This window comes from Trichosurus vulpecula, chromosome 2 (genome assembly GCF_011100635.1).
Source record: "Trichosurus vulpecula isolate mTriVul1 chromosome 2, mTriVul1.pri, whole genome shotgun sequence".
Classification (NCBI taxonomy): Eukaryota; Metazoa; Chordata; class Mammalia; order Diprotodontia; family Phalangeridae; genus Trichosurus; species Trichosurus vulpecula.
In genome coordinates this window covers 430595801-430621882 of record NC_050574.1, presented here as the reverse complement: position 1 = coordinate 430621882, position 26082 = coordinate 430595801, and the positions used below count along the sequence as shown (strand labels likewise).

The window sequence follows — 26082 nt, the reverse complement described above, 5'->3', positions numbered from 1 at the left end:
GTCACACCACTAGGAAGTGTCTGAGGTTAGATCTTTCTTACCCCAACCCCCGTGTTCCATCCACTGCATCACCTAGCTGTGTATACAGTAGGTACTTAATAAGTAAATATTTATTGACTGACTAATTGATGTCTTGAATACATGCCCTGGGAAGATAACATACCTCTCTGTTATTGCTGCCAGGTCAACAAATAGCTGCCTCAGCACCCTTGAACAAGGAGGAATCACCAACTATTTCCATTTTTCTTCTCTTCTTTTGATCTTTACTGGATCATCTCACACTTTCTATGCTTTTTCTTTTTTATATTTTTTCATATTTTATTATTTAATATTTTTAGTTTTCAACATTGATTTCCACAAGATTTTGAGTTACAAATTTTCTACCCATTTCTACCCTCCCCCACCCCAAGATGGCTATATTATGATTGCCCCATTCCACAGTCAGCCCTTCCTTCTGTCACCCTACTCCCCCCATCCCCTTTTCCCTTACTTTCTTGTAGGGCGAGATAGATTTCTATGCCCCATTGCCTGTATATCTTATTTCCCAGTTGCATGCAAAAACGACTTTTTTTTGAGCATCCACTTTTAGAACTTTGAGTTCCAAATTCTCTCCCCACTTCCTTCCCTACCCACCCTCCCTAAGAAGGCAAGCAATTCAACATAGATCACACATGTATCATTATGCAAAACACTTCCACAATAATCATGTTGTGAAAGACCAACTATATTTCCCTCCATCCTATCCTGTCCCCCTTTATTCAATATTCTCCCTTGACCCTGTCCCTTTTCCAAAGTGTTTGCTTTTGATTACCTCCTCCCCCATCTGCCCTCCCCTCTATTATCCCCCCCCCCTTTTTTATCCCCTTCCCCTACAATCCTGTGGGGTAAGATACCCAGTTGAGTGTGTATGTTATTCCCTCCTCAAGTCAAATCCAATGAGAGCAAGATTCACTCATTCCCCCTCACCTGCCCCTTCTTCCCTTCCAACAGAACCACTTTTTCTTGCCACTCTTATGTGAGATAATTTACCCCATTCTATCTTTCCTTTTCTCCCTCTCTCAATATATTTCTCTCTCACCCCTTAATTTGATTTTATGTTTTTAAGATATCATCCCTTCATATTCGACTCACCCTGTGCCCTCTGTCTATATATATGTATATTCCCTTCCACTACCTAACACTGAGAAAGATCTCATGAATTATATACATCATCTTTCCATGTAGGAATGTAAACAAAACAGTTTAACTTTAGTAAGTCCCTTATGATTTCTCTCTCTTGTTTACCTAAGAGTTTTCTTTTGGGGATCTGTTTCAATAGGTGTTTGGTGGATTCTTTCAATTTCTATTTTACCCACTGGTTCTAGAATATCAGGGCAGTTTTCCTTGATAATTCCTTGAAAGATGATATCTAGGCTCTTTTTTTGGTCATGGCTTTCAGGTAGTCCAATAATTTTTAAATTATCTCCCCTGGATCTATTTTCCAATGTCAGTGGTTTTTCCAATGAGACATTTCACATTGTCTTCCATTTTTTTCATCTCTTTAGTTTTGTTTTATAATTTATTGATTTCTCATAAAGTCACTAGCTTCTACTTACTCCAATCTAATTTTTAAGGTAGTATTTTCTTTGGTGATCTTTTGGACCTCTTTTTTCATTTGGCTAATTCTGCCTTTCAAGGCATTCTTCTCCTCATTGGCTTTTTGGAGCTCTTTTGCCATTTGGGTTAGTCTATTTTTTTAAGATGTTATTTTCTTCAGTATTTTTTGGGTCTCATTTAGCAAGTCATTAACTTGATTTTCATGATTTTCTTGCCTCACTCTCATTTGCCTTCCCAATTTTTCCTCTACTTCTCTTACTTGCTTTGTTTTTCCAAATCCTTTTTGAGCTCTTCCATGGCCTGAGACCAATTCATATTTTTCTTGGAGGCTTTTGATGTAGGCTCTTTGACTTTGACTTTGTCTTGTTGACTTCTTCGGGCTGTATGTTTTGATCTTCTTTGTCATCAAAAAAAAGATTCTATAGTCTGAATCTAAGTCTGAGGCTGGTCATGTTCCCAGCCAGCTACTTGACCCTTGAACTTTTTGTCAGGGTATGACTGCTTGTAGAGTAGAGAGTACTTTGTCCCAAGCTTTAGGGGCAGCACTCCTGTTTTCAGGGCTATTTCCACTCCACTGTCACCACAAGCAAGCTCTGCCACACCAGTGCTCTCCCTCCCCCAAGAACTTCCAACCAGGACCACGAACCTAATCCAAGCAGGGCAAAACAAGAGAACCTTGCCTCTGTACCAGCAAAGGGCTCCCTGCTCTCCTGCTCTGATTCACTCACTTGATTCATCTTACCACATGGACCAGGGACTCCGGAAGGAGCTGCAGGAGCTTCCTGTTGCTGTCTCCACCACCTCTGGGCCAACTCTGCCACTCCCAGGGCCTGGGGCCAGACCACACACTTCTCTTCCAGGGATCCAGCAGTTTTCTCACTAACCTGCTCATTTGTTTTTGGCATTTGTGAGTTGAGAAGTCTGGTAACTGTTACAGCTCAGTGATTGATGGCCCTAAGGTCTGCTCTGCCTACCTAACTCCTGGTCTGGTTGGTCCTGGCATGGCCAACCTTGGGCTGTGCTCTGCTCCCAGCACAATGCGATAGACACTTCCTAGTGACCATCCAGGTTGTCTTGGGCTGGAGACCTGCTTCCTTCTGCTATTTTGTGGGTTCTGCAGCTTTAGAATTTATTCAGAGCCATTTTTACAGGTGTTTGGAGGGATTTGGGGGAGAACTTAAGCAAGACTCTGCTTTCCAGCTGCCATCTTGGCTCCACCCCCTTTTCCTATGCTTTTTCTATATCATTCTTGGAAGAGTGAGAAGTTTCTTCCTCTTCAAAGTATCTCTCTCTCCAGAAAGGGCCTCTGAACCATGTAAAAACTAGTTATATAGCTGTCCTTTCCCTTCCCTTTTTCCTGTGGGTTAAACTTTTTATTCTCCATCCATCTGACAAGGGTCAAGTCTCCCTTTCTCAGTCTCAGATATAATTTTTCCTCCCATTAAACATTATAGACTGGATCAATAATTTTCTATGCTCTCCATTGTTGTTGAAATTTTCATTCTTATTGCCTTTAACTGCTTGTGGGTGATTATACCTCAATCCTAAGCTACAGGTTAAAACATTTATAGCCAATTATTACCTCTTAATAATTTGACAACCCATTCAAATTATTTTTCTTTATTTCAACAACTCCATAGCTACCCCATCAGTCCACTTTATCAATTAGCTATTCCTTTAATCCTTCCATTTACCTTGTCTTGTTTACCTTGCCTTGTTCTGCCAAATGCTACCTATTTCAGGTCCACTCCCTAATGTGCTTTAATCTTCTTTAATCTTTTTATATCCTTCTTAATTAGCCTTTTCCTGATTCTTTTTCAACCCTAAAGTAGAAATATAATTAGTACCTGGGCCTGGAAATCATTTACTTCTAAGTATTCCTCAATATCTCTCAAATTTTCTGCAATAGATTCCAAATTTTGCAAATTCCTCCTCCCTGAAGTCAACCTCTCACCTACATTATTTCTCCAAACTTTACCAAGTCATCTACAAGGTTTCCTTTTCCTTACTGGGGTCAAGTTTTTTTTTTCCTTCTCCTTTTTCTTCTCTCACAGAAGGCTTAAGTGGACAAAAGGTGGCACCAGCTTTGCAGCTTAGGATCTTAGAGAGTCGCTTGGGGGCGCTGAGACATTACATACCTCTTAAAAGTTCATATCATCAAGTTGTGTTAGAAACAGGATATGAACCCAGTGCTTCCCCGAGTTTAAGATCAGCTCTACTTAGTATGACACCTGCTTTTCACCTTGTACGTAGTAGGCATTTGAATGCTTGTTGAATTTTTGAATTGAGTGACCAGCCTATCTTTTCTCAATAAATTACAATGGCTTCATATTGCCCACAATGCTCTGCTGGGCATTCAAAGCCCTTCATAACTTAGCCCCCTCCTGCTTATTCTCCACTACCTTGTTTCCTTGATCAAGCAACACTGGCTTTCTGTCTGTTCCACAAAATCTGGCTTTGGGTCTCGCATTTTCTCTGGCTGTCCATCATCCCTAGAACACTATCCCTCCTCCACTCCAATTTACTGACCTCCTTGGCTTTCTTTAAGTCCCAACTAAAATCCAACGTTTTATAGAAAGCTTTCCCAACCTATTAATTATTTCCTATTTGTCCTGTATAGAACTTGCTTTGTATATATTTGTTTCCATGTTGTCTCGTCTATTAGACTGTAACCTCTTTGAGAGCAGGAAGTATCTTTTGCCTCTTTTTGTATCCCCAGCAATTAGGACAGTGTTTGGCTGTAGTAGGCACTTAATAAATATTGATTGATAGATTAGCCATGGATCGATTGGTCATACACATCCTTGATGATGCTTTATGCCAATTCTCACATGCAAATCAATAGGGATAGTATGTTGGAACCTACTTACACTTACTGAGTTTCCACAGCTCATGATACTTGTGAAAATGTTAATTATCAATTTATTTGGAAAGCTTCAAATATGTTCTTTTTTCTATTGCACAACACAAAAGAATTGGATTTTAATGTAACAAAACAGATTCTAGTCACTATATTAAAACATTTGCATATTAATTTTACAACCCAAAATACAAATTTCAAATTTCTTGAACCATATGCTTATCTTTTATAATAAAAGATATGATTAGAGTTTATCTCTAAGGACAAAGTATATAAAAGTATATTCTAATTACACTGATTCAAAGTAGCAGCTGATTCAAAATAATAGTTATATCTGAGATAATTGTTTTTTTATTGTTTAAAAGTTGAAAACTACTTGTGCTAAAAACATATATTTAATGTGCCAAATCTAGCTTAAGTCCATTGCTTATACATGCATTATTGATGTTAGACAAAATAAGACACATCCATATTTTTTTCTTTCCTTTTTATTTACCTTGAGATTTTACATTTATTTTAAATGTGTGGAAAATATGCAGTTAAACTGTACATATAATATTTTATTTTTTTCTTTAGCTAAGATTTTTGATTCCATTCTACATGGCCTTTTGGCCTTGACACTTCTACCGTTAATGGTTGATGTACAGCTATATCGAGGGTTGCCACAGAAGGGTAATTATTAACCAAATTAGTGAACCAAGATTAGCATTGGAGTAAATAGTAGGTACTGCTTTGCACAATTGATGTTTTTCCAATTGAATCTGATCTAACAAGTGTTTATTAAGTATCTACTATGTGAAAGATAAATATAGACCCTGCTTTTTAGGAGCCTGTATTCTAGTGAGTAGATAGTAGGTATATGATAATTTAAACAGGGAGAGAGCTCTGACAATGAGGAAGGAATGACTTTATGATATATATATATATATATACATGTATATACATATACATATGTGATATACATATATGTGTATATATGTATGTATATGTATATATATGTATATATGTATGTATACATATATATAAAATTGGGATTGTAAGAGAGAGAAGTGAGGAAGAAATGAGAGGGGAGAAGGTCAAGGAGAGGGAATGCTATGCATACAGAATAAGAAGTAGCTCAGTTTGACTGTAATAAAAAAAGCATAAAGAGGAATAATGTTGAATAATCCTAGAAAGTTAGGCTTGAGCCAGACCATAGAGGGAATTAAATATTACACTGAGGAATTTTCATTTTACATTAGGCAGGAAGAAAGGAAATGAGCATGTAATAAGTACCTATTGTGTACCTGGTATTGTGCTAAGTGCTTTTTTGGTGAATATTATTTCATTTTATCCTTACAATAACCCTGGGAGATAGATGCTACTATGATCCTCATTTTACAATTGAGGAAACTGAGGCATACAGAAGTTGAAGGACTTGCCTGAGATCACATAGCCAACAAGTGTCTGAGATGAGATTTGAACTCAGGTCTCCCAGATAAGTCATCTCACTTTTACTGTTCAGTTTTTTTCCACTGTAAAATTAGGAGGTTAGATTCAGATCCAATTCTATGATTCTTTCATTTTTATTTCGGAGATCATGTCAAGAGTACTTGGTTTGGAATTCAAAGACATAGGTTTGAATTCCAGCTCTATTATTTACTATTTAATCTCTCTGGATTTCAGTTTTCTCATATGTTAAATGAGAGAATGAGACTAGCTTATCTCTAAAGTTATTTTCAAATCCACATCTCGTGATCTTATTGTCTTATGATCATGACTTACCTGCATATTTTTAATGTGGTCTAATAATTGCAACATATCTTCTATTGTAGATTCTTCTGAATAATCCAAGCTCTAAAAATTTAGTATATAATACTAGAATTATAGGCTGGGATGCGGCAGATTTTTCATTGCCTGAAAAATATAAGAGTGTTATAACCATTGCTTCAAGGTAAGGAAATTTCTCTTTGCCTTTGATAAAATTAACACCAGTGTTTTAATAAGGGGCATGTGCATGTGCTTATAATCTGACTTTTTTTTGAGACACATAATGACAGGCTTTCAGTTAGACATCAATGAACTTTTCAGAATTCATATGTGCAATATTTTTCTTTTTTTTAAAGGCTGGTTTGCCAAAAGAAATATATTTTCCTTTTATGTAAACATGTAAGTTTAATTTTACTTCTGTGTAATTAATAATCTTTTGTGTTAGGAAGGAAACAAAAATTTATTAAATACGTATTATGTTCTAGGCACTGTGCTAAGCCCTTTACAAATATTATCACATTTTATCCTCACTATAGCCATGGGAAGTTGGTTCTCTCATTATCCCCAATTTACAGTTGAGGAAATTGAGGCCAACAAAGGTTATATGAATTTTCTAAGGTTGTACAATGAGTAAGTATATGAGGCTGGATTTGAACTTTGGTCTTCCTGACAGAAGGCTTAGCAAGCTATATATTGTACCACCAGTTGCCTTCATTAGATTTATTTCATTTTTGTCAGATTCTTTGTATTTCATATCTCTGGTTATAGCCCTATCTAGAGTATGTGGTAAAGACACCAAGAAGTATGCTGTCTCAAGGGTTTAGAAGAGCAATTTTAAAACTATGAGAATCTTAAATGCTACTTTGGTGTGGCCCCACTGAGGGCAAAGATTCTCATTCAATCAGAAATTTGAGAATAGTAAAATCAAGACAAGCATAAGTTTCCAATTCATTAATTCATTAATTAATTCATGAATATTTAGCCAATCAAGAAATTCACTTAGTCTGTCATGGTTTTAAAGGGCAAATAGTTTCTTCTTTACAGTGAGAAAATGTTGTTCACTCATTTTCAATTGTGTCTGATTGTTACCCCATTTGGGGTTTTCTTGTCAAAACTACTGGAGTAGTTAGCCATTTCTTTCTCCAGCTCACTTTACAGATCAAGAAACTGAGAAAATAGGGTCAAATGACTTGCCCAGGGTAACACAGATAGTATTGTCTGAGGACAGATTTAAAATTAGGAAGATAAGTCTTCTTGAATCCACTGAACCACCTAGCAGTCCCAAGAAAACATAATGATGATGAATTTTCTAGTTTGCCACTAAATGGTATTTAAAATTCGACTTTAGCTTATGTCATTCTATTGACCTAGATTATGTTCTCTAAGCGTTTGGGATCAATGAATTTCATAACTAATATTAAAAAAAACCATGTAGAATGGGCCTCTCTTCAAATGTGAACTCTTAAAACTATGCCAATTTCAAGGTGTGCTTTAGGTCAACATTTATTCAGAATCACAGCTTATAAATTAATCTTCCCGACCATGTTTACTTTTTACCAGAGCAATCAGAGAACCCTTCAGTTCAAAGCAATGACATCCAATATAAATAGCAATTAAAATCTTTCCATAAATACAGGAGTATATTCTTCTTCATCTTACCAACTGATCCCCACATTACCAAAGTGAGAGAAAACGTGAAAATGGTTGGCTGAAGGAAGAGAGAACATTTGAGAATGGACATAAATATAGGAAATATGCACAGCCAGGGAAATGCACTCACTAAGGCTGGAGGAACAGGGTGGAACATCACTCAATTTCTTCCTGCTCTTGCATAGTGTTGCTATTTTAGAACTTTATTGTAACATTGGTTCCTGTAAGAGCAATTTTTATGTAGAGGATTTTGATATTTAAGTGACTAAATCTTCTTGAATGGATTCAAAGGAGCATCTTCTTTCTAATGAATTTTGCTCCATTATAGTAAAGTTCTAGTGAATTTGACAAACTCTGTTATCTTCAGATAGTATTATATCAGAAAACAAAATGTTAAATGAAGGATGGTAGGAAACACCGTATTTTTTTAGTTAATGAAAATATATTTAAATGTGAATGTTATAAGGTGCAACAGCGTAAAGGTAATTTTTTAAAAAAAGCTTTAGACATGGAGTTAGCAGATATGGTTTTGAATCCTGGCATCAACACTTGGCAACTATGCTGCCTGGGGATGTTATTTAACTTCTCCGATCAGTAATTTCATGATATGTGAAATGTGAATAACATACTATCGATCTTTAAAGGTTATGTGGAAAATGCTTTGTAAAGTGCTAAAGTAAATGCAAAGAAGTTAGCATGAGGGTAATGAGAAGTTACCAATGAAATACTAGAGTAGGGGAAAAAACAAACTCAATCATTTTGTCTCTACTTTGCCTTCAAACAAGACATGTACCTTACATCACAACTAGGTGATAATCTATTCTCTTGTAAAATATTATTAGAAGAAATTCCATGACATTTGCAATGTATTCTTGTTTTTTGTAAGTTTTCAGTATCAGTTTTTCCAAAACAGTAAACTAACTTTGTGTTCCATTTAATTCATTTTCTTATTTTTCATTCTAAGTGAAGGGAGAACACTATTTGATACAGTTATCCTTTTAACATTAAAAATAAAATAAAACTGCCCCAAACCAAAAAATAAACTATTAAAATGATTCTTTACATTTAATTTTTCCTGGATGTTTGATTCTAATAATGTTAGCTTTTTAAAATACATTCTTTATGTTTTTAAACTTTTTTAAGGAAAACTAACATCATTATGAATCATTATGCTCTATAAACCATCTATTGGAAGAAGATGGTGTGCTAGTTTTCTTTCCTACGAAGCACAATCTTTGACCATTATGCATTTACCACACCAAATAGACAACTCTATAGCTAAAGGAATCTATAAGCATGTAAAACCAAACAAACTATAGAAATACACTTGCAATTCTGCATACGACTCTATTTCCAGTTTTGTATTCAGTGTTAGGTCTTGATTTAGCCATTCTGGTGTTCATATACTGCACCTTCCCATCTTCATTTTTTTAAGTATAAAACACTAGAAAGCATGGTAATAAATGCATTCTTTCTTAAAATAAGTAATATTTATCTAAAACCAAGAGCAAGCATTATCTGTAATGGACAGAAGCCTTCCCGTAAGATCGGGGTGAAGCAAGGATGTTCATTATCACTATTATTCAATATCGTGTTAGAAATGCTAGGTATAGAAATGAGACAAGAAAAAGGAATTAAACAAAAATATTACTCTTCCCAAATGATATAATGGAAAACTTAGAGAACCCTAGACAATCAACTAAAAACCTACTTTAAACAATGAACAACTTTAGCAAAGCTGCAGGATATAAAATAAACTCACGTCTCCATGCCTTTGCACAGGAACGTTCTCCCTCATTACACTTCACTCTTAGAATGCTTGACTTCCTTTAAGACTCAGCTGAAGTCCTATATCCTCCAGGAGACTTTTCCTATTCCCCCATAGCTGCTAGTGCCTTCCCCGACTAAGGTTACTTTCCATCTACCCTGTACTCATATTGTAGCTATTGATTTTTGTATATTGTATCTCCCATTAGAATGTAAGCTTCTTGAGAGGAGGCACTGTTCTTTGTTTTTACTTTGTAACCTTAGCAGTTAGCACAGTACCTGACATGTATTGGAGTACTTAAAAATGTCTTGATTTTTACCTGTTTACCTATTAATTTAAGTTTGCCTATTTTTTTATGTGTGTAACCTTAGGTGAGTCAATTCAACTCTTTGGGTTTAAGATCTCTTTTATAGAAAATGGGGAGTTGGATGATATTATTTGCAAGGACCGTAATATGAACCATATTTTTTATGAAAACATTTGAAATATGCTTTCTTAGGAAGCAGGAAATCTTAAATGTTACTTCTGTTTTCTCTTAAAGTACAATTCTAGTTTCCCTACAATGAATTAACTACCTTATAAAACATTATAAAAATCAGGCTTGATTTTACAAGTCTAGTGATAATCAAGTCTTGATTAGGAATAAAAGGACTTCTGTTTTTTCTCTTATTAATTTTTACAAGGCATCTGAGAAAATTTCATTAAGAAAATCTCAATAATATTTAGAAAACTTCTTATGGATTAACAAAAATCTATGGGAAAATGTGTTTAGATTTATGTGTGGTTGTCCAAAACTGTGCAGGCAACAGGAACGAGCCAAGATTCACATATTTCTCTTAAATGTGGAAAATATGGGAAAGATGTCAGAAAAATAATATCAATAATAATTCGCATTCACATAGTGCTTATGCTTCACTACTTGTCATCCTTCTTTGACTTATTTTCTATGTACTTTATTCATTCTGACTTGTATCATATTTGTCTCTTGTTTGATACTAAGCTATAAACTTTTGTATTATTTAGTGTCTCTATATCTCTAGCACTTAGCATAATGTAGTAAGTATAGTTAAATGCTAAAATATAATAAGATCCTAGTAAATATTTATTGATTGATTTCTACTTTTCTTCTTTTTTTAATCTTGTGAACTAGAGATCAAGTTTATATTAATGTGGCATTTACTAGTCGCTTTATACATCCTGCTGAAGCTATACTGATGTTAATTTCTAAAACTAAGAGTGGCAAGAGAGGTACTACAATGACTTTTGCTCTTAAGGCTGAAGTCACTAATTTTAAAGCCATGGTAAGTTAATTTTGTACCTGTGATTTATTACGATTATCTCATATAAAGTTGTATTAATATCTCTACTACATCCCATAGACATTAAAAGTAAATATTTCTTTGCTCTTTTATTTCTACAGTAGGTATTATATGTGTATATATATATATTATGTATAATGTATAAAAATATTCCATCTGTTGCAATTTCTTGCCTTTGTTTCTCTAACTATTCTTCTGATGTTGCTCTCCTTCCTCATAGGAATGAATACCTAAACATATAATGAAAGTCAAGGAAAAAAAGATCCATTATAGCAAATTTTCCTTTGGAGACAACTTTTAAAAGCTTATATTTATTCTAGTATCTGATCCACCAAAAAGCAATAATACCAGTTCTACATATTAAGCAATCATAGTAGAAATAGTTTATTATTGCTAGTATCATAGGTGCTGATTTCAGCCAATTTCCCTTCAATTTTTTCATTTTTTTTACAGAATAATTTTATGTGCATATTTCTTATGTTATGGTGACCTACTAATATTTGTAATATGAGGCAGGTATTTTCTGAGAAGAGGATGCACAGATGTAGAGGGATGAGAAGATAACTTTATAATTGTTGACTTAGAATGTAAACACTCAGGAGGAGGGGAGGATGTTTCAAATTAGTCAACTGGACCTGAACCTAGAGTGTACTTTAGTTGAGCTACCAGTGAATCTGTGACTTAGGCTTAGGATTACTCCTTGGCCAATTTTGACTTTTATTCCTTCCCAAGTTTGTATTGTTATGAATTGCCACTCTTAACCATGTAAATCTGAGGAAGCAAAATCTCTTATCAGAGTAAGATTTATAAAGCATATGATTAATCTGAAAGGTTTCAAAACCCACAGATAATCCTTAAGTGAATATAAATCTCATTTTATATGTCTTTGTTAGAGAACAAAAATCACAAAATCACAAAATTTTAGAGTGGGTGCGAGTCCTTAAACCATCTACTTCAAAACATGTGAAAAGAAATCCTCACTGCAATATACCTATAAGTAATCATATAGTCTTAACATGAAAACTTCTAAAGATGTGGATATTTCCAGGATATTCATTCTACTTTTGGCTAACTCTCGATGTTAGAAAATATTCCTCCTATCAATCCTAAACTCATCACTTTCTACTTCCCATTTCATGTTGTTCTGCACTCTCAGGCCAGATATAAAAAGTCCAATCACTCTTCCATATGATGGACGCTGAAGTAATTGAAGAAAATATCATTCTCCACCATTCCCCCTCCCCTCATCCCTGAGTCTTCTCTTACCCTGTTCCTTCATCCAGTTCTCATATGATTTTGACCCAAAATCCTTCACCATCTGGGTTGCTCTCCTTTTGAAATACTTCAGTTTATCAGTTTCCTTCCTGAACTGGTACTCAGTATTGAGCTCAGTTCTCCAGATGTGGTCTGACCAGAACAAAGCACAGAAAACTGATGGTCTTATATCTGGAACTATTCATGTAGTCTTAGATTACATTAGCTGCTTTAGGCTGAAATATCCCACTACTTATTTAAGTATTGAACTTGCCATCCACTAAGATTCCCCAGATATTTTTCACAAAACTGTTATATAACGTACCTTCCTCAAATTATATTTATGAAGTTGAGTTTTTGTACCCAATAGTAAAACTTTGCATTTATACTTATTGAACTTCATTTTACTAGATTCAGGAACCTGGAAAACAGTATTCACAATGCCTATGATAATAGCTAGTAATTGTACAATGCTTTAAGGTTTACTAACCACTTCATTTAATCCTCACAACAACCTTGTGAAGTAGATGCTATCATTATCGCCATTTTACAGAAAATGAAAGAACAAGAAAACAATCAAAATTGAATGCAATAATACAAAAATACATTCTGAGCAAAGATACATGAGAAGGCATCTCTTTGCCTTCTCCGCGAAGATGTGGGCTTTTGAGTGAAGAACACCGTATACATAATGTGAAATGTTTTCAGGGTGCTGGTTAGTTTTGCCAAACTGTCATCCCTTCACCCCCTCCATTGTCCTATCCTTATTTCCCATTTCCCCCCTCTACCTTTGTTCTCTTTTAATAAGAGATGGATTTCTGGGGAGAGGAAGGGAAGGAATATAATGGGAAATATGTATGATATAAAAAAGAAATTTATGGGGCAGCTAGGTGGCGCAGTCAGTAGAGCACCGGCCCTGGAGTCAGGAGGACCTGAGTTCAAATCCGGCCTCAGACACTTGACACATGTACTAGCTGTGTGACCTTGGGCAAGTCACTTAACCCCAACTGCCCTGCCAAAAAGCAAAAAAAAAAAAAAAAGAAATTTATAAACAAAATCAATTTTAAAATAAAATTTTAAAATAAAAATTGAGAAAGAGAGAAAAAGAGAGAAAGCAAAATGTCACTGCAAGTGAATATAGGAAACAGCTAAAGGGAGATATTAAGACTAGGGAGCTGGATAGAAGGTCTCACTCCAGTGGAATAGAGGTAGAGGTTGAGAGGAGTTCCAGTAAAGAGTACTTTCATAAGATAAGAAGTATGTGCTTGATATGGGAAGTAGGGACTTCATGAGTTTAATCTAGGGGAACAGGTGGCTTTATAAGGTAGTTTTGTTCTTCCCTGGGCATCACCCTAGCCCAGAAGAAGGGTTGTGTGAGGTCTTGGGGGGCAATTAGCACTAGGGATAGCCAAAAGTAGAATGAATATCCTGGAAATATAGTGGGCTCCACATCTTTAGAATGCTGTGTAAAATAAGTTAAAAAAATAGTAGTGTTATTGATGATGCTACTTACAATTATTTTCAACCTATAATTCTAATTATTGTTTTGCCTTTACTACATTAGAAAACCCAATTTCTCAAAAATAAAATGTCATGAAGAGTAATACATTTTGTATTGTTTTTATTTGACAAACCAGAGGACTCTTTATAAACAAAACACAATACGATTTTCAGATCCAAATGCTTGTTTCAATAAACAAGTCTATTAATTTTTCTTTTTCAGATGACTGAGACCAAACATATATTCACTTGTGACAAACAATTCGTTTATCCATTATGTTTAGAAATATCTAGTTCTTGAAAATAAAGTGAGAATTGCTTCTGTAGAGAGGCCATATGATTAATGATCAGGACTAACATTTTCTAATTTCATTTGCAAGGCAGGTATTTTTTTGAAATTTGAGAATAAATATTTTTAAGTTTATCATCCATAGCTCCAAGTATTACCTAAGCACTGTTATGTTATCTTTGTGGATAGAATATGAGTATGAGGGATTTTTTCAAGTTATGCTTATTACTCAGTTTTTTAAAAATATCTGCAAAATTTGGAAGTTTCAGGAGTAAATTTACTTGTTTCATCTTTATTTGAACCACTAAGAAATATAGCAGTTTCTTCTTTTAGCTCAAAAATGTTTCTAATACTAATACTTTTATGAATTATTTATTATTAGTAATAATATGTGCTCAATACCCTAACTCCATATTTCACATATTACATACAGTCTTTTTAAAGGAATTTTAAAATAAGGTTGATTACTCTTATAACACCTTGAAAAACTATATAAAGCATCTCAGTCATTTGTATCCAAATTACAAAATGGGTCACATTTTTAACTAGAGCCTGTAGACCTAACTTTTTTGTGTCAATATCATTTGGCTTGTGATTACAAAATCCAACATAGTTATCTCACATTATGTCATTTGTTTGTTTGTTTTTTGTAGGAGGAAGGCAGGGCAATTGGGGTTAAGTGACTTGCCCAAGGTGACATAGCTAGGAAGCATGTCAAGCATCTGAGGCTGGATTTTAACTCAGGTCCTCCTGACTCCAGGGCCAGTGATCTACTCACTGCATCACGTAGCTGCTCCACATTGTCATTTTTATTTGAAAAATTCATAAATTCCAAGATATAAAGGAGCTGATTTATATTTATAAAAAAAGTCTACTCTCTAGTTGATTAAATGGTCAAAGGATCTGTTGATAAACAAGTAGTTTGCAAAGGAAGAAATTCAAGTAGTCAGTATAAAAAATGTTCCAAATTACTAATAATTATAGAAATTCAAATTAAAGCAAGTCTAAAGTTCTAATACCCATCGAATTGGCAAAGTTAACAAAATATGAACATGATAAATTTTGCAGAATCTATTAGAAAAAGGCACATTAATAATGTACTGTTTGTAGAGCTGGGAATTCATATAGATAGACATTTTGTAAACTAGTTTACAATTATGCCCCCCTAAGCTATTAAACTATGCATACCCTTTCACTCAACTGATGCTGATGCCAGGCCTATATCCCAGAAAATCAAAGAAAGAGCAAAAGGACACATACGTGCAAATTAGTAGTGACAAAGAATCGGAAATTAAGGGATTACTCTTCTGTTGGGTCATGGGTGAACAAATTATTACATGTAGATATGATGGAATAGTATTGTACAATGTATAAAAATGAGAAAAAGGATTAGTTCAGAGAAACCTGGGAAGACTTGTATCAACTGAAGCAAAGTGCAATAAATAGAAACAAGATAATAAGGGCAATTAACTTTGAAAGTTTGAAACTGATTAATTCAACAACCAACCATGAGGACTGATGAGAAAGAATGCTACCTAGCTTCTAGCAGACTTGATGTATATTTGAAATATATTTTTGGACATGGGCAGTATGGGAATTTGTTTTGTTTGGCTCTGAATACTTGTTGTAAAGAGTTTTGTTTTGCTTTCCTTAATGGAATATAGACAGAAAGGAGAGAAAACCATGCTTGTAATTCAGCAATTTAAAAAAAATTAATAAATTATTTTGAAAATTTTGTTTCATATGTGTATTTCTTTAAATTTCTTTAAATAGCATCAGTTTATTTAAAAAAACCCAAAACTCTCACAATATTTCATTTTTACATCATCTTCATTTCCAAATATATACCCTTGTCCTCACAGGCCCATCTGACGTAACAAAGAATGAAAAAGAGAGAAGGAAAAACAAATAACACTTCAGCATACCCGTATAGACCATGACTGACATTAGATTAAATGTTTCACATCCATAGTGCTCTAACTCTGCTTCCATTTTTGGAATCAGTACTGATCACTGTGGTTATATAGTATTTGGTTTCAGATCTTTTAATCTTTGCATTTACATCATTGTAGTTCTGTATATTGTTTCTACGTTATTATTTTACTTTGAATCACTTCTTATGTCTTCCTATGATTCTCTGTTTTTTAATATTAATTTTTTCATATTTCATTAAATTCCATTAATATTCCATTAAATAAATGTATTACAATTTGTTAGCCCTTTCCCAATTGAACATCTACTTTTCTAGTTCTTTACTACTGTAAAAGGTGTTGTTATAAATATTTTGGACTGTGGGGGACCTTTACTTTTTCATTGATCCCTTTGGAGTATATGCCGAAGACAGGGAGCTCTGAGTCAATGGGTATGGAGAGTTTAGTAATTTTATTTTCAGAGTTGCAAATTGCTTTCCAGAATATTGGACCAATTAATAGCTGAACTAGGATATCAGTGTGCCTATATTTCTAAACCATCTCCAGCATTTACTATTCCCATCTTTTGTTATTTTTGCCAATTCGCTAAGTGTGAGGTGAAATCTCAATAGTTGATTGATTTTCACCTTGTTTATTATTATTGATTGTGAATAGTCCTTCATGTAGTTTTTAATAGTTTGCCATGCTTCTTGAGAACTTTGTCTATGTTTTTGATCTTTTTTCCACTAAGAAATACCTAACATTAATTTCAATCAAAGTTGAGTATCATACATTATGTGTTCTTATTAGCATTTTACATCCCTTCATCTACTTGCAGTGGAAATGGGAAAAAAATGGTTTCTCAATAGATTGATAATAAAGGTTTTCAGACATACGGCGAATTTTCCTTCTCACTATGTTATCTCCAAGTGAAACCGTTAGAGCTGCCATGCATATGATTCTTCACATATTATTTGGACCATATAAACATCTCTAAGGAGCAATAATGTTTCTCCTATGAAATCAAGGTTTTGTACTTAACAATTATATAAATACTACACACCCGATACTTTTGATATCAGAGAAGTATTTTTTAAAAAGAAGTTTATTTTTGCTTATTGAGAGCATCTTTTTTCCCCTGAAAGAATTCTTTTGCCTCGTCAACATATTCTTCATGTATATCAATTTATTATGTTTCATGGTATCGACCACTAAAGTAGTTGTACAAACCCAAATGGAGGGCTCTTCTGTCCCTCACTGACAACATTTTTGCTTCCAAATGATAAATATATTGGGTAATATGTTCTTGAATTTTTATTTTGTCTTTTAAAAAAATTCTGCTACTTAAACTTTGTTAGACAGCTTGACAGTGTGAGCTGCTTTTGTGAATTTTTTTTCCAAAGGATTTAGCAAAGAGGGGAATAATTTCACTTAAAAACAGACGTAACAAAAATTTGGCAATTTGATTTAAATTTATTAAAAATTTCAATTATCTATAATCATTCTCATTGTAAAAAAATTGTAGTTTTGGTATTCGTGTGTGAGTGTGTGTGTGTGTGTGTGTGTATTTTCAGCTTATTACACTGACCAAAATGAATGACATTAAGACATAGCTGATGTTATAACACATTTAATTTCTACACAGGTTTTTTTAACTTTAAATTTATACATGTCATGTTCAAATACAGCAAGTAGGTCATTGTTACAACTTATCTGTGTCCCGATCCTCCATTTACTGCTAGTGATGTTAGGAGCTTCTTATAAAGTTTTGAAGGCATCAATTAAATTTTTACTTTATTTGCCCATACCATATTACATGATCTCCATTTTGCATTTACTATATATTGTGGCAAAGTAGAAATATTAGCCTTACTTGTATTAATTTTGGTTTGAATCTTGTTTTCATTGAAAAAAAAGGATATGTTTCATTTGGGGAAAAGAGGTATATTTGAAAATACAAAATTACTTTGTTCATTTCTTTATGTGTTTCATCCTCCCTCCCAAAGAGCACACCTCACAGCTTGGAAAATTTTACTATTTGTAGACTGAGGCATGCATCTTTCATCCCCTTCTCTCACTTTAACAGTAAAATGTCTATTGACAAGAGAATGGTTGCTTATATGTATATTTAAACAGCTTTTTATTCTTGACAGGTCAAATTTTATAATTCAGAGTATTATTTTTGGTTTTATTTATAACTATGATTTTACCTTTTACTTTGCTTCAGGAAATTGTAAACTGCAAAACCCCATGTTATGAATGGAAAGAAATTATTGTGGATGTTAAAAATCCTTTTCACACTGATGGAGAATTCAGGTAAATGATGTTCCTATTTTGGGATTATTAGTATCAAGAAATATTTGGATCTCAATTTCTTTACAAAACTAAGCAATTTCATTTATCTGTTTAAGATGGCAAAATGAGGTTAAATCAAATGTGTTTACATTTTAAATTTATAAAGATTTACATGTAAGTTGTGAATTATTAGAGTAAATAAAGATAAATAAGCTTTACTTGAAATTTATAGCAATAAAATTATACCTTTGATCAAATTGAGTATACAAAGCTTGCTTTTTTTTATTTGATCCAGCACACTTGGAAAGAGAAACAAAGCCATGCTAATTATTAGATTTTCCCCCCAACTCTTCATCTCGCTGCTTATGTTGAAAATTGAAATATTTATGCAAAACGCAAAATACACTTTTGCCATAGGCTTACATTACTCTCAATTACCGTATGCCCTACTTTCACTGTATCTGTGTCTCTCCTGAGACAAGAATAATTTAGGGGAATTAGAGATGAAAGAATAGAACCTAACTGGCTTGAATATGATTTTTAGGACATTATAAAATATTTAATATTTTCTTTCTTCAATATTTAAAGATAGCACCTTCTGGAAAAGCAGTATTAAATATTTGAGGATGAATGAATACTTCACCTTGAATCTAAAATTTTTGCTTAATTCATGTTCTCTTAGATTTAGGAATGTTCCTTATAAAAATATATGAAATGAAACTATGCTTGTTATTTTAATATTTGATAGCTTCCCTTTCTATCATTCTCTGATATTCTAATCTTTTGTCAGTTCCAAGACAGTCACATAAGTAAAATTATCGGGTATATTAATCATTCCTGATAACTTTAAAATAATTTACACCTGCAGTGAAAATATTGCCTCAAAATTTTTGCTTCCAATTCTCATGGTGCAGGAGAATTATTATACTTTTCAAGCTATGTAATCAAGTGTAGAAACCAAAGAACACTGAACAAATTGATGAAATAGGCAGATCTATAAACAGCTAGAGAAAACAAATTATTTCAGACAGCCCAAATGGCTAGCTCTAGCTCCTAGAAAGGAAGAAAACAGAATGAATAATGTAAAATCTTGCTTTCCCTTGTGTAATATCTCACAGGGAGCCTTTTAGTAAGTTACTGGAGGGAATTACACTTTTATGTATTTTTAAAATCTTGGGAAGGTTTTTTATCATGTTTGTGACTCTAGAATAGAAAACTTTTAAAGTTAAGAGAAAGTACAGAGATTTAAAAACTGAATAATGATATTTACATTTAGACTAGTTGTAATTTGAATTTAAGGGCATCTAGGTAGCACAGTAGATAAAGTGCCAGACCTGGAGTCAGGAAAACTCATCTTTCGGCATTCATATCTGGTCTCAGACATTTACTAGTTGTGTGACCCTGAGCAAGTCACTTCACCCTGGTAGCCTCAGTTTCCTCATCTGCAAAATGAGTTGGAGAAGGAAATTGCAAACCACTCCAGTATCTTTGCCAAGAAAACCCTAAATGGAGTCACACAGAGTCAGACATGATGGAAAAAATGTTGAACATAAACTATTTGAAATTATTACATGGAATCAGTTAAGCTATTTTAAGTTTTTACTTATGTGTATAAATGGGCACTTGAGTTATGACAATGAACAATACTAGTGTAATAGTACTTGTGAAGAGTGAGATAATTATACTTGTACAGACCTGAAGAAATCATAGGTCTAGACCAGGAGTGGGGAACCTGAGGCTTCAAGCCACATGTGTCCTTGTAGTTCCTTGAGTACTGCCTTTCGACTGAGTCCAAGTTTTACAGAACAAGTTCTTTTATTAAAGGGATGTGTTCTATGAAGTTTGGATTTAGTCAGAGGGCCACATCTGAGGACCTAGAGGGCCACAGGTGGCCTCAAGGCTGCAGGCTCACCACCCCTGGGACTCAGGACAATAAAACAGATAAATCTGAACCATCTGTCTCACAAAGCATTTGTACTTCTTAAAGTGCTTTGTAAATGTGAGTTATTACTTTTAGATATATAATAGTAATATTAGTAGGGGACTGCACTTGGCAAAGTGTCTGGCACATAGTAGGCATTTAATAAATGTTGACTGATTGGCACTTGATGCTGCCCCCCACATGGAGGGAGTGGCTTAGGGAGCTTGTTTCCTTGCTAGTCATGGTGATGTTTAAATGAAGTGCCTTGGTGAGTCTGTGTAGCATGTTTAAACATTTTGTAACTGGTTCTGGTGGTCTGCTGATGTGTGCCTGGTAGCAACCTCTTTTTTTGGCTGCATTTTTGGAGTATGAACTGGGAGAGCCTTCAGAAAGCTCCAGTTGTCTTCACCCTCATCTCTTTTGGTGGATTTTTTCCCTTGACTTTACTCCTTACAGCATCCCATTAGAGACAATGTTGAAGCCTTGAGCTCCTCTTTCTGAGGCCAACTAAGGCCTTCTAAAGTTGCTCCATTTTGGATTTTACAAATGCATACGAGAACTAGTTACAGAATGTCTACATATGCTCCAAAGTATCTTCAAGATACTTTCATTGAACATCATCATGACTCACTCAGAAGCAGCCACCAGTCATTCTATCAATTAATAAGCATTTATTAGTCGCCTGCTATGTGCCAAACCCTGCTAAATGCAAAATCTCATTATATTCCTATTATGTATTCCTAAGAATAACTGACATTTACACAGCACTTTCAGGTTTGCAACAACCTCAGAAGATATATGGTTCAGATTTGTCTTTGTTTTATTGTCTAGGCTTGTGATTTCATTACTGTAGGGAACTCTCAGTGTGGAAAAAAATACTTATTGTGTTAGATGGTTGCTCTCAGGACTGAGAGCTTAAGTGTTTTGCTTATGGGTTATATAGCAGTTGTTAAAGTCTAAAGCAGGATTGGAATCTCAGACTCTTAACATAGTTCTTTCCAGTATGCTCTTCTCAAAACGTTTTCTTATATACCACCTCATGTAACAGGAGACATCAAGTTAATAACAGAATCAATTTGAGAACTCAGATCTCTTGCCTAGCAAATATATAATTCTTTTCATTGCATGATGCTGACTTGTCAAACTCAGGAAAAATAATTTGGGACTCAATTTAGGCATATAAGTTTATTTTTCACATGTAAGTATTCTTTGCCACACTTGTGTAAGAACATACTCTACATTGCATAAAATGTATAAAATCATAAACTGGTAAAATGTTAAGAGTCAGAAGGAACCTTCAAAGTCACTTAGCCTAACCTCTACTGGAAACTTCTTGTCTCATATTCACAACATTCCTGGGGATGTTGACGATAATGAGCATCTGGTCTCAACTTCCTGTGTTGAGGAAGGAAGGCCGCCAATGTTGGGAAATATATTATGGGAAGCAGTATATTTCCTTTCATCAGACTCTAACGTGTTAAAAAGTTCCTTCTTATTTCAAGCTCAAATATTCCTTCTTATCACACACACACACACACATACACGCACACACGCACACATACACACATACTATTTCTACTTCTATCCCTTGTGAAAGTCCCCAAAAGTCAAAGGACTTTTCATTTCCATGTGAATTAGAGAGATAGATTTGGAGCAGGAAGGGATCTTAGAAGAGAGCCAATTCAGCTTCCTCATTTTATCTTTCCATTAGGTCTTTCCCTGTAGTTCTTTAGTTAACACTTCAGTTAATCCTTTTCCATGTTCTGTCACATTTTTCTCTCCTCCTTCGCCTTTTCTGTCCTACTGCCTCTCAGTCTCCTTTGCTTATTCTTCATCCTTATCATGCCCACTAGCTGGGTCCTGGGACCTGATATCTTCTCCCTCTATACTCCTTTGCTTGGTTACTTCATCAGCTCCTGTGGGTTCAGTTTATACAATTCCTGGCTCAATCTATCTCTAGCACTAGATTCTTTCCCAAGTTATAGTCACGTATCTCCAACCGCCCCTAGGATGTTTCAAACTGGATATCTAATGACATCTCAAACTAAACATATCCATAGGACAATTTACTATCTTTGTCCCCCAAACCCTCCTCTCTTCCAAACTTCTTCGTCTTGGTTGAGTTAATCACCAACTGCCCAATCACCCAGGCTTGCAACCTCAGTGTCATCCTTAACTCCCCCTTCGTGCTCATGCTGCACAAATCTTGTCATTTCTACCTTTAAAATGTGTCTCAATATATCTCTTGTAGAGCTTCATTTCTACCTTCTACTTCTTTTTTCTCCAATCATATAACCACAACCTTAGTTCAAGTCCTCATCAACTCTGCTAAAAGTAGATTTTGTAGCAACAATATTGCAAGCAGCTACTGCAGATGTGCAAGACCAACAACAGCCAGCACACAGAAGGACTGCTAGCACAGGTTCTTTGATCTGCTTTACTAAGGAAAGCAACTGTAAGGGGTTAACAATCTCAGTTTAATCAAACATATATCTATTATTCACTTAGTTCAGGGGGAAAAGATCAGCCCCCTGAACTTCAAGGCAATTACAAACAGAAATTACAAACATCAACAGACAGACCTTGTCTGATCAAATCACAATTCATAGATAACAGAGAAGAGCCAGTGGGTCTGGGTTAGCAAAGCCAGTGGGCAGTTATAAAGACTTGCCCAGAGTCTCAACACTTCTTCCACGAGTGTGCCCCAAAAGTCAAACACCAAGTTCACCTCAGTTATATCCTGTTCAGAACCCTGAGGGCTCTGGCTTCACCCAGGCTGGGTTTGTGGAAGTTCCCCATTCCAAGTATCACATCATATACAAGTCAATTACTCCTGATTGCCTCAATGCTGAGAAATATCTGAGAAATACTCCAAAGCAAAGACAGTAAAAGGTTTCCCACCCATTCAAACAAAGGGGAGACTTGATAATCTTAGCATCCCTAAAAGGAAGAACTGGGAAAAGTCTGATTGCCATAACAGACTTCAAACTGGTTCTTTATTTCAAGGTTCTTTCCACTCCAATACATTTTGTGCTTGTCTTCTAAGGTGATTTTTCTAAAACATAGATCTGAGGGTGTCACTCTCCTTACTCACCAAACTCTTGTGGCTCCCTATTGCCTTCAGGGTCAAGCATAAATTCTTCTCTTAACATTTAAAGCTCTTCATTTAGCATTTAAAGTGGACCCTATCCTACCTTTCCAGTCTTCTAATTTATCTTACTCCCCTCCACCCATTTTGGTGATCCAATTATAGCCACTTTTTTGAAATTCTTTGAAACATGATGTTCTATTTCCAGATCCCATGTATTTGCACTGGCCGTCCTTGTCCTGTACCCCCCCCCACCTCCACCTCAACACATGGCTGGAATTCTCTGCTTTTTATCCTTATCTCTTAGTTTTCTTGACTTCTTTCAGGATTCACATCAAAGCCCAACTTCTGCAAGAGTCCTTTTTCCAGTCTTCCCAGTTGCTAATGCCTTCTCCTTTCAGATTACTTTGATTGGCTCTTTCTATATCTTGTAGGTATCTAGTTATTTACAAGTTTTCTCCCCCATTAGAATGTAAACCCTCATGCCATAGTTTTAAAAAAAATCATAAAGAGAATTGGACAGATTTACTAAAAGCAGAGGACTAATTAAAGATAGAAATAAATATTGATCACCTCCTGAAAGATGTCCCATATTGAAAATGACAGGAAGGTCTTAGTTAAAATTCAGAACTTCCAAGTGAAAGGGGAAAAAAGACAAGTATCCAGAAGAGTAAATTCTTTCTTTCTGACTATTTGCTCTGCCAAAGAACCAAACACCAAATATCAGGTCAGTTTTAGGCAAGACTTAGCAGCAAGTAATGAAAAGCAGAAGGTGGGAGTAATCCAGTTTTGGGTTTTGGAAAGGATTAATGGAAAGGGGCAAGGAAATAAAAGATATATAACAGCTTAAAGTTGGAATTTTAATCGTAGGGCCAAGATTATGAAGGGAGAATTGAATTCACAGAAAATATAATAGGCTGGGAAAAGAAGGAAGGATGGAGTGCCTGGAGATTACAGTGAAGATTGAGAATTAATTTAGGAAGATGGAAGTACATATATGGTTGAAATGCAGATATAAAGCACATAATTAGTGTGATTCAACCCCTGAAGTGGACTATCTTTACATTGTCTCATTGCTATCTGCTTTTGAACAGGCAGCTAATTTGAGTACTAACAATCAACTTGAAAATTACAGTTGTCTTTAAAACTGTGGTTCTTAGTGCCTTTGTCTATTACTTGGCCATTGCCATGGCAGACGTAGGGACAGGGGTGGGGTTGTATTTTCCTTTGTTTCATGGGTTGCTGTGGCCAAAAAATTTGTCATCAAGTGGCCAGCCTGATGGTAATGTGAGCCTTACTATACTTAGCTGCACTGGTCTTCTGAAAGAAGACATAATATGTTGCTGTCAGCACTCTCCCCTGCAAAATCACAGGCCTCAATGTGGTATGAACTTGCCTTTGGGTCCTTGAAGACTATCTTAGTGGGACGTAAGCTTTGACAGGTTCTACCTGATGAACAGGGTCTAAATACAGCCCTGGCAACACACTGTACATGACCTTTAGAAAACAACAACGGAGGCTTTATTTTTCCACAGAACTTTATGAACTTTGCATAACAAGTCAATTCTTTCCATCTATTCCTTGAGGAGACTAGTTTTGTTACCTTTCTTTACCTGACTCATTAATAGGCAAATAATTAATGTCTGATTATGTAACAAATACTATCTAGTATGTTTCATCGTATTATTTGTTTTGATTTTTAACATATGCCAAAAATTTCACTTTTGTAATAATATTAGGCTTCCCACAGAATATCTAGACATTTTAGTTGTTTTTGAATGGTTCTCCATGATTTTCTGGGTCTAGGGCAATAGCAGACACAGGCCCATTAGAATAGAAGCAATTAGAGGCTTCTGTTCACTAGGATGGGCAGCTAGGTGAACAGATCTTTGCCACTTCCTTCTCTATGGAGTCAGGAAGACCTAAGTTCAAATCTGGCCTCAGACATTTACTAGCTGTGTGTCCTTGGGCAAGTCACTTAATCTCTGCTTCAGCTTCCTCATCTGTAAAATGAGCTGGAGAAGGAAATGGCAAACCACTTCAGTATCTTTGCTAAGAAAACTGCAAATGGGTCACAAAGAGTTGGATACAAATGAAAAATGAGTGAACAGCCATAAGCTCACTAGGATACAGTAAAACAGTAAACTCTTCCGTGGTTAGTTTGCCTTTTTAAAATAGCAGATGAATACAAGTTATTATTGTTTTTTCACGATATTTTGGAAGTTATTAAGACCTCCTGTCTTCTTAAATTTCACTGATTAACAAACTAGGAATTGATTTAGCACTCAAAAGAAACTTAAATTCATCCATTCCAGGAGTTAAAATATCTACTGAGCACCAAATCTTGATGCAACCTATTTTTTAAGAAGCTAAGAACATATTTTACATTTCAAAATAAAATTTCATTGTAATGTAAACCCCTTCATTTCATAGCTGAGGAAACTGACATTCAGAAAGCTAAAACAATTTGCCAGTCATATAGGTAACAAATGGCAGAAGCTGTTTTGAACCCAGATCTATATACTTTGTCTGGCATCAGCCTTATCCATCCTTTCCCCCAACCCCCACCCCATTACAGTGTAATGATCCCTACTGATTGAAATATTTCTCCCCCTTGTGCAAATATCATTGAAAGAATGATAATTCATCAGCTCCAATAACAAATAAAGACCAAAATATTATGATTTTCTCCTCCTCTAAGAAATATAACGAGCAAATTTTCATTCTTCAGTCTGGATAAATTTCAAAGGGAAACAGGAATACTTAGACATTGATGCTTTCTGTTGAATTCACATTGTGGGTAGAAGAACATGGGGAATTTTCAAACTTTTGGTGGGAGAAATTATTATATTGTAATTGCAATTACTTTTAGTAGACTAACAA

The 26082-nt window shown here is 34.9% G+C and overlaps 1 protein-coding gene across 1 annotated transcript in view; it reads left to right on the top strand.

Annotated features, from left to right (window-relative positions):
* CFAP47 (cilia and flagella associated protein 47) overlaps nucleotides 1-26082 on the top strand; it is a 965255-nt gene that overhangs the window by 379200 nt on the left and 559973 nt on the right. The window contains exons 38-40 of the mRNA XM_036744194.1: nucleotides 6271-6389; nucleotides 10774-10924; nucleotides 18123-18211. Coding sequence (XP_036600089.1) covers nucleotides 6271-6389; nucleotides 10774-10924; nucleotides 18123-18211 — 359 coding nt within the window. The remainder of the gene's footprint in view (nucleotides 1-6270; nucleotides 6390-10773; nucleotides 10925-18122; nucleotides 18212-26082) is intronic.